This window comes from Denticeps clupeoides, chromosome 15 (assembly GCF_900700375.1).
Source record: "Denticeps clupeoides chromosome 15, fDenClu1.1, whole genome shotgun sequence".
Taxonomy (NCBI): domain Eukaryota; kingdom Metazoa; phylum Chordata; class Actinopteri; order Clupeiformes; family Denticipitidae; genus Denticeps; species Denticeps clupeoides.
The window spans coordinates 16,403,037-16,412,401 of NC_041721.1; the positions used below are offsets into that span (position 1 = coordinate 16,403,037).

Sequence of the window (9,365 nt, forward strand, 5' to 3'; positions counted from 1 at the left end):
CTCTGAGGCTGTACGAAGGGCTGCGGTGTACAGAGGGGTCTCTCATCCTCCGAACCCCAGGAAGAGAGACATGCACATTCCTCAGCCCTTCGCCTGTGTGTTGTTTTTATAATTACATTGCACGGCCAATAAAAGCCGGGTTACTGCGTCATAGTTAAAGGTGCAGTGCTGTTAACTCCCTTCATTACAGAGCTTGCAGGACCTGAGGCTGGAATGCCAGGCAGGGATTATAACATCTAGATGGGAAAATCAGACCTGCTTCAGCTAATTGAATCTTGTGATTAGTTTAATGCTTCAGCTGAAGGAGTTATGTGTTCCACAGAATTATGACAGAATTTTAACACTCAAGAAAGAGTAAACGCTAAAGAATGTGTGAAAACTGACAGAATGATTTATTTCATGTTGTAAACATGTTACAAACAATGACCTAAACCTTTATCTGAAGAAAGTGAATTTGAAATGCTGGTGATTGTGTAGAAGAATAGGATTAATATGTGATAGTTGCTGGACGTAACTGGGCTACTGAGTTACATTTAGTATCACTGCATGCTTTTCTTGTGAATAATTGCTCACAAATGAAGTGATTCCACTTGTCGAGGTGGAACTCTTCTGTTCCACCTTGGATGACTTTGATATTCAAAATATCCCAAAAGTATAAAAAGAACACATAAACCTATGTTCTGTCTATTCTGTGTGAGCTGAAACTTATTTGGTCTGTGAAGTAAAATTAGGCTTCCCGCCACGTGACATCTCTCTTCAAAGACTATGTTATAGTTTACTGCATGTGTGATTCAGGTCAGTCATTGACACATATACTCATATATTGCATATATAGCTAATTTGGGGCCCGTACAGTTCCAGCTCACTAAATAATCAAGAAAAAAGTGATAAATGTGACAGGACAGCAACACACAGAGCACATAGTTCATTTCACACACACAATACATTTAATCTAATTACAACAAAATGGCCTAAAAGTTATACACAGTGATTTTTGAAGTTTTAATTGAAAAGAAGCCATGTATTTTTGCATTACGACTTAGACATATATATATATTCACTTCTATTTACCATCTTGTAAATAATAGATTTGATATAATATAATAAAAGCCCAGATCCAGCAAACATTAAATTTGCTTCTTGTATGTACCTTTTTAATGGAGAGAACCTTTTAAGTAAATTAAAGGAAATTAAGGCCTAAAGCTTAAGCTGAGTGAACAGCCAAATGTTTTCCCGTCCTGCTTGGCTCCCATACAAAACATCCAGAGGGATGCTGTGTCGTCATGACAGCAGTCAATGTATGTGGATCATCAAAGCTTGTCGCTGCTTGGCAACAGCCCCACCCTCACCCAAAAAACAGCTACACCTGCAGGGCAGCAATTAGCGGCGCTGCAGTTTCCCTCTGGCTCCAGGTTGCAGCACGCTATGTGCTAATCGCCATTTGTAATCAGGCGCCCGTGTTGACCTCATTCACGGAAGTAGTATTTATTAGGAGCACTCCCTTACGCCTCCGCCTCGCCAACTCACATAACTTTGAAACACTTGAGATTGTGTGTGTTTATGAAAGCTGGGGGAAGCGGTCAGGTTTGTGTACGCCATCAGCGACCCTTCTGAGATTTAACGAATTAGTCATGCTGGCAAGTTAAAATGTGAGGGCAGCGGTTTTCACCATGACCCCTGAAAACTAAGCATATATGGGGTGCTTAATATTTACAGTACCTTATTGGTACTAATTTCTCTCTATAATGGCATTCAAATGTTTGGCCGCCCTTACTTAAAATGTCTGTTGCTGTGAATAATTAAATGAGCAGAAGATTTTTATGGAAACGTGGCCATGGGGACATGAGATTGTGATTAAATGCTCTGGTAGGTTTAACAAGACGTTGTAAAGGCATATTCCCTAAAACCGCTGAATAAAATGAGCCATGCAATTACAGTCAACTCTGAATTGTGGGAGAATGAAAAGAAGACATTGTCCTCAGATGGCTTTCATAAATCGATTTTTCCCGTCTTCAGCATGGTCTGAGTGCCACAGCACTGTTCACGATCCCTCCGCAAATCTAGTGTTTTGTGGTTTATGCTTCTGTGTTGCTGATCGCATCTCCGACCTCACCATGTCTCCAGCACTTTGTTATTGCTGCCCTCACGTGTCTAAAGTGAAGCACAGCAGAATCCTCACCAAATCAGCTTCTGCTGGTTTGCCTTACAGGTTGGACTTATTCAGAGTCATAAAACTGATCTGCTGTTTTATTCAGTATTCAGCATTCAAGTTTACTTGAAAAATAAATCCATTTAACATATTTCTCAGCCGTCAGCCAAGAGGGAGTGCAGCGTTTCAGTGGCATGGTGTGTTCCCCTCACAAGAGTTTCTATGGGGTCTTTCATCTCCCCTAACTCCCCAGATCATGAAACTTTCTGCTTCCCATCGGACTGTTCTTTGCAGAGTTGTGCTTATTTCCTCTCCTCTTTCATACATGTCAGATCCTTCCAATAAGGTCAGCATCCTGCAGATCTAATTCAGTGACCTTTTCCCTCTAGCCATTCAGTTCAAATGATTCCTGTGGAGTGATGTGTGTGTGTGTCTCAGCGTCGGGAAAATGTGGACACAAAAGGGCTATTGGGCAGGCTTTGGGGACAGAGCCCTCCTCCCAGGTGAATATAAACCAAGCCGGTGGGGTCGCAAACAGGCACTCGGCATTTCCAGCCCGCAGACTGTCCCCCATCCATGTCTTTGTCACATCATCCCCCCTTTGTTTACAATTGAGCTATACTGAAAAATGGGGAACATGGCTACAGAGATAGTTGCCTTTATCTTCACCATTTCAGGATGGGTCCTCACTTCGTCGACACTTCCTACAGATTATTGGAAGGTGTCCTCTGTGGACGGGACGGTCATCACCACGGCAACCTTCTGGTCCAACTTGTGGAAGACGTGTGTGACGGACTCCACCGGTGTCTCTAACTGCAAGGACTTCCCTTCTATGCTGGCCCTGGATGGTCTGTTCAACCTGGATGTGTGTGTGTGTGTGAAATAGTTTGTGTGTTCTATATATGAGTGTTTGGCTATTATATTATGTTGACACGTGCATGTAACATGTTTCATGTGATCATGTGTTCGTGTTTACCTGAGAACATCTGCGTTAATGGTACTTTCCAAAACTTTACCGGTGTCTTCCTCTGGGCTCCTGTCTTGTTATAAAAGCTAATAGGATTAAGAGAACAGAGTGTGTGGAACCGTATAGCCCTAAGCTCCCCTGGCTGAATAACAGCAGCTGTCACACCACAGACCACGGCTCCATCTGAGCGCAAAATGCCAAAAAAACCCTCCCACGCTAGAACATGCAGCCTTCGCTGCAGCAGACACACATAGGTGAACATATGCAGCGTAAAGCATTTGCTAACTGGCCCAATTTTCCAAGACACTCTTAACAAGGTAGCAGTGAACTGTTGAACTGCCAATTATCTTTCAGCCGTGAGAGGGTGAGAGCGTGTCAGGACAAATGTGCATTGCCTTCGTGTTTTGTGGTATTACATTAGACTTCTCCTGACACTAAATTCCTCCAGTTCGCCTGCATTTGAACCTTATCATCATTACATACCTTGTTATTTTAATTAAAAAGGTCCTCTGTGTCTGTCCAAAGCGGTTTTATAGCATTGTTTAAGTGCAATAAGTATGCTGGCTTGGTAAAACTTTTTAAAGTAATTGCAAAACATTTTTTTTAGTAATAATTATGAGGCGACAGGCAAAATAGCAGTCCTGTCTACTAGTCTATGGGTTACGGCAAAGCAAAAATATTAGGTGTGACAGATAGCTTCAGTTATTTTGTTAAGTTGAACCCGTGTTTTTTTCAGGGCATGTATGACATCCTAGGAGCAAAAGTCTGCAAGTCTGGAAAACTATATTGGACTGGCAGGTCAATGCAAAGCATTTCTGGCTTCTTTCTAAGCATGGATGTGTAGACATTTTGGAGCCAAACTGGCGAAGTGGGGCAGTGGTGGCCTAGTGGTTAAGGAACGGCCCCGTAATCAGAAGGTTACAGGTTCGAATCCCGGTCTGCCAAGGTGCCACTATGTGTTGTATGTTTAAAAACGTCTTTTTTATAATCTGCTATTGGACAATCCTTTTCTGCAGTACTGTATCTAAACACCACCATGCTACGAGCTGAGCATATATATTATGAACGAAGGACATCAGCGGTTAAGTAGAAGTATCTGGTCTGTTTAGTCTGTGATGAGGTTAGAGGATGACCTTCATCTGAACCATGTGCTGTCTTTCTCTCTCTGTCTCATCTCGCAGGCTACATTCAGGTGTGCAGGGGACTGATGATATCTGCGGTGTGTTTGGGATTCTTTGGGGCTGTCTTGGCCCTGGTGGGCATGAAATGCACCAAGATCGGTGGGTCTGAGACCACTAAGGCCAGGATAACCTGCCTTTCAGGACTGCACTTTATTCTGAATGGTACTTGTTTCAGCAGAATCTTTCAATGAAAATGCCATAAACAATGTTTGTTCAAGGTTGCAACTCTTTCCTCTATGTCCTTGGTACATATTTATTCACAAAGACCCGTTTTGGTTTGTTTTTACTTTTTGAAGGACTGTTATGGTGCGCGGGTCAGGTGAAGATGTTGCTGTTGAAAATGTTGTTTTGTCTGAATTCTCTTTCTCCTCCACGCAGGCATCTGCTGTTTGACGGCCTGCTCTCTCTATGCTCACAGGATAACCTCTGAGTTTTTTGACCCACTCTTTGTCGCACAGAAGTAAGTACTTCCAATCCTGTTACTTTAAGGTTGTTTTATAGTTTCACGTATTTTGAGGGCTGAAAAGCTTATGGCGTCCCACACTGAGAAAATGAGTTCATGAAGAATATTGTCAGGGGTTCAAGAATACCAGGTTGGGAACCCAGATGTTTCTGTTATTTCTGTTCCAATTCTTGTTTGGGGTTTATAGCAGCCTTACAGAAGTATGCTGTCAGTTTTTCGTCATTTCTAGGGAATGTTTAGATCTCTCTCATAACCACTTTACCAAATGGGCACATCACGGCTCATAAAATAATGTTATTAGTATGTTTCTTATTTATTTAGTTTGCATGACCCCTAATCCTCATGCCTCCTTATTCTTATTCTAATGGAACTCAAACCCGCAAAGTTTTTCATGTCAATGACTTGAAAATGACCATCTTGATTATTTATATTGACCTCTTCACACTAAGGAAGGAGTTTTGCACACTGATTTTGAAAATAAGAGACAGTCCTTCATTTAGGTACATCAGTTAACTGTAAAATTATAGCCACAGGGACAATGTGTCACAGGGAGGTCATGGTTTTCTCTGTCTGATTCTTCCTGCCGTAATAGGTTTGAGCTGGGAGCGGCCTTGTTCATCGGCTGGGCAGGCTCAGCTCTCTGCATCTTAGGAGGTTTCATTTTCTGCTTCTCGCTGACAGGAGGCTTCTCTTTAAGGTATTGATTATAGGGAGGTACTTCTGGATTTTACAGCATTTTTAATTAAATCCACATTACAATTAATTTCAAATGTTGGACATAATTAGAAAAATGCACTAAGCAAGAACAGAACCTTTCAGAGTCAATCTGCAAATCTTGGACAACCTAAACCTTATATAGGAAGGAACACCGCTGGTTGACCTTCTTCATTGGTGGTTCTTTAGTTGCTGGTGCACTGACCAAAGTTCTTTCCATTTTCCAGTCGAGCAGAGTTCTCTTACAATGGAGCTGCCTCCTTCATATCATCTCGTCAGAAGCACAGCAAGCCCTCCAATGGCCCTCTGTACCAGGCTGGTTCCTCCAGGCAATTTGGGAAAAATGCTTATGTCTGAAAAAACACATGTTGCAGTCTCTGAAACACCTACAAACTGAATCTATGGCAACCAACCATCTCCCATTTACAATTTTATATTTGATAAGATAGAAGATATTTGAAAAATCCTCCCTGTTCATGAAGCAATTCTTTTAAATGGAAGTGTGCTATATTGTTTGGGTGTAAGCAGTGAATCTGATCCAGGATATGGTAATCGATCAGAAACATATTTGCTTACATGTACATATGGAATCCCGACTTGCTTGCTTATTCTGAAATAGAGTGTGTGACACTGAGCCATTCTACTGAAAGAAATATGAAGGATACCCAATAAAGCTTTTTTAAAAAAATCTGGGCAGCTTGGCAGCAAAAGCCACAAATATTACTTGCAGGTCACCTTGAAAGTAAACACAGGCCTCTCTGTGACACAACAGATGAGGAGGCGTAATGATCAATATCTATACACTGAACTGAAATTAACATTCCACTCAGACAACAAATTGTTTTGCATCCATGGAGGTGTTTGTTCTCCATTATGGCTATTCATGAAAGATGTGCAAAATGACTCTTAAGAACACCAAACCCCATCCCCACATTTCGGCATGGCACACACTGTGGCCATGGTCTGAAATCGTGTCGGAAGTTACTGAGAGCCGCCATCTATCTCCACCTCATGATCACTGGAAACCTAAACCTCACGTGGAGCTAGATAGCCTTTTACCAGCGGGCAAAGATCACTTCCATAAACAGTCACATGGTTTGGGAGAACTGGACACTGTCTAAGCTTACATAAAGGCTTTCAGTGAACACGTACTTCATTGGCCACTCAGAAATTGTCCACTAGATGGCATTATTGATACAGTAAATTCTCAGATCTCAGAAGTTCTGATATTCATTCCTAATTCCTTGCTGTTGAAACTGGAGACAAGGTTAGGCAGGGTTAGCCTTTAATTTGCCACGGACAGGCATCCCATTAACATTGCTTACATTACAACAGTAAATTACATAAAGCACTTCACAAGATATTGTTGCCTTACACAGTTAGTGAAAGTGAAAAGTGAAAGTGAAGTGATTGTCATTGTGAAAACAGCCCAGTGGGCAGCGACGAAAGGCGTATGGAGAAGAGTGTTTTGGGGACGTCTCAATGGTGCCTCGGTGGAAACTTGCCGGCTTGGGATTCGAAACGGCAACCTTCAGATTACGGGTCTGCTTCCTTACCGCTTATTGCACTAATAAGCTACACTACTGTCCTCAATCATAATTGTACATAATTGTATGGCCACACTTTTTTCACAGCAACATCTTACATCACAATATCACACAAAACCTGGCACTAAACATTTTGCTGTCCCCCCCATTGTGCTCTTTTATAACAAAATTAATCTCTTATTGTAAAAATAGATTCTTCAGCTCATGCTCATTTTAAAGAATGTGTGTGGTCACTAATGATTTCATTGGTTTTAAGGTCTCGGTTGAATCCGGAGACACTCCATGAATCTTCACACCTCATTCTAGATTATTTAACAGTAACACAAAGATCTCTGATTTCTCTCAGAGATGAACTGGAAGTAATGAGTGTAAAAAACTACTGCTCAGCCTCATATCTTGGTTGTGCGTGAAAGATTGCCTCCATCACCATGTTATTAGCTGAAAAATAGCCGAGCATTACTTATAGCCACCCTACATCCACCCCCCTTGACTGAATTAATGAAAGTCATTACACAGACTGACTCGTCTTTCCTCTGTAGTTCTGCCACACACCCAACAAGAGGGTCCAGAAGGGCAGGAACACTCTTTCAACAGCAAGGCTCTGAACATCCATGGAGTTAATGACAAAGACATGTCTGGCCATATTAAAGCGAAACTAAACACACACATACACTTCTCCTTTGTGAAATTATTAATAAGCTTCCAAAGCCTGGGGCGATGTTAGGAGAACAGGAGGTTCTCTTTGTAGTCCTGGAAAATCCGTCTATTACCACAAAAAAGCCGAAAGTAGGTTAAAGGTCACCTGCTGAAACCAAGGTCATTGTGTTCTTGACACAGAGGTTGAGCTGTGTGTCGTGGAAATGCGATCTGAACATTGAAGTAAGTTCTTCCATCAGCCTTCTCAGCGGGTGGGAAAATCAACTGATATCGATTCACTTTGGTAAACAGGCTGGAGAGCAAGAAATGTTGGTTAGGTCCTTCCGCATCTTAGCAGCACACATCCTCATTCTTAAACCAAGAAACATGTGATGACATGGAACAGAGTAGGGGGAAATCTTGCAGAGAATCCAAAAAACTAAATATTTGCCACATCAAGATGAAGATCTGTGCAATACAGATTTTGGGGTTCCTGTTAACCATGTTTGGGTGGATCTTCATCGGCTGCTCTATGACTATGGAGGGCTGGAAGGTCTCTGCCATAGGTGGTCAGGGTGGATCGGCCATCATGACTGTGGCCTGGTACTGGTCCAGCCTTTGGAGGGCCTGCTTCACGGACTCTACGACCGTCACCAACTGTTATCGAATCGATAAAAAACATGACATGGATCTTGGCGGGAACTGGCGATTACCGGAGGAATCTGGACAAGATGGCGGCATCGGGGGACGTTCATACATGGAACCTTGGAATACCAGCAGACGTGGAACTATGGTGCAGGCGTCCTCCCGACGAACCACGGCTCTTTGGGTGTCATTGGGGTGGCGTCGCCTGCGTCCAAATAGGGTTGGGGCATTGTCTGGTGATGCTCCCTTGTCTTGTCAGTTCTGTATCATTGCACTTTTCCAGCTTGCAGTACAGCCGGTGGGCAAGCAATCTCTTCAGGACTGCTCTCACATGCAAGAGGTGACGTGAGCATCAAGGGACAGTCAATAAATGAGTACGTCATCCAGATACACCTACTGTCCCAGCATGTCATGTAGGGTGTTGTTTATGAACTTCTGGGGAGAGGATGACATGGCTCTCATAGTGACCAGTGGGTGTGTGTTCCACTCATTTCCCTTTTGGATGCAAATCAAGTTATAAGTGGAGCGCAGATCCAGCTTGGTGAAGTAGGTGGCACCCGAGAGGGCATTGAGGGTGGTATTGGTGAGGGGAAGAGGTGTCCAGTTCTTGATTGTGATTTTATTGAGTCCACGGTAGTCGATGCAGGGCCTTAATCAACCATTCTTTCTGAGACACAAAGAAGAACTCTGGATGGTACCATTTTGAAGTGCCTCATCCACTAACTGCTCCATGGCCACATGCTCTGCTTTGAACAAAAAATATAGATGTCCTCTGGGTGGTGTTGTTCCAGGAAGCAGATCAATGGCCATTTCACCTGGTCAGTGAGGTGATAGTTGAGCAGCCTTGGACAGACTGAAGATGTTGGTCAGGTATGATAGTGGAATTGGCACCCCATTCCAGCACCAAGCCCGATGACCAGGATAGATGGGGCTCGTGGACAGCCAGGCAGGAAAACGCAGGAGGAAATGTGAGGTGATGATGCTGACTACGAAGGTGTTGGTCTCAGGGTGTGCGTCCAGATGAACCCGCATGGCGAGTGGACGTCCACGAAGGTGACCAGTG

General features: G+C 43.1%; 1 protein-coding gene across 1 annotated transcript; it reads left to right on the top strand.

The window, feature by feature from the left end:
- The first annotated feature begins 2,764 nt into the window (after positions 1 to 2,764).
- On the top strand, positions 2,765 to 5,881 carry cldn10a (claudin 10a). The gene is made up of 5 exons (XM_028954325.1): positions 2,765 to 2,997; positions 4,298 to 4,459; positions 4,676 to 4,757; positions 5,353 to 5,457; positions 5,702 to 5,881. Exons 1-5 carry the CDS (start codon positions 2,778 to 2,780, stop codon positions 5,829 to 5,831), a joined length of 699 nt encoding a protein of 232 aa, XP_028810158.1. The 5' UTR covers positions 2,765 to 2,777; the 3' UTR covers positions 5,832 to 5,881.
- Positions 5,882 to 9,365: the final 3,484 nt, after the last annotated feature.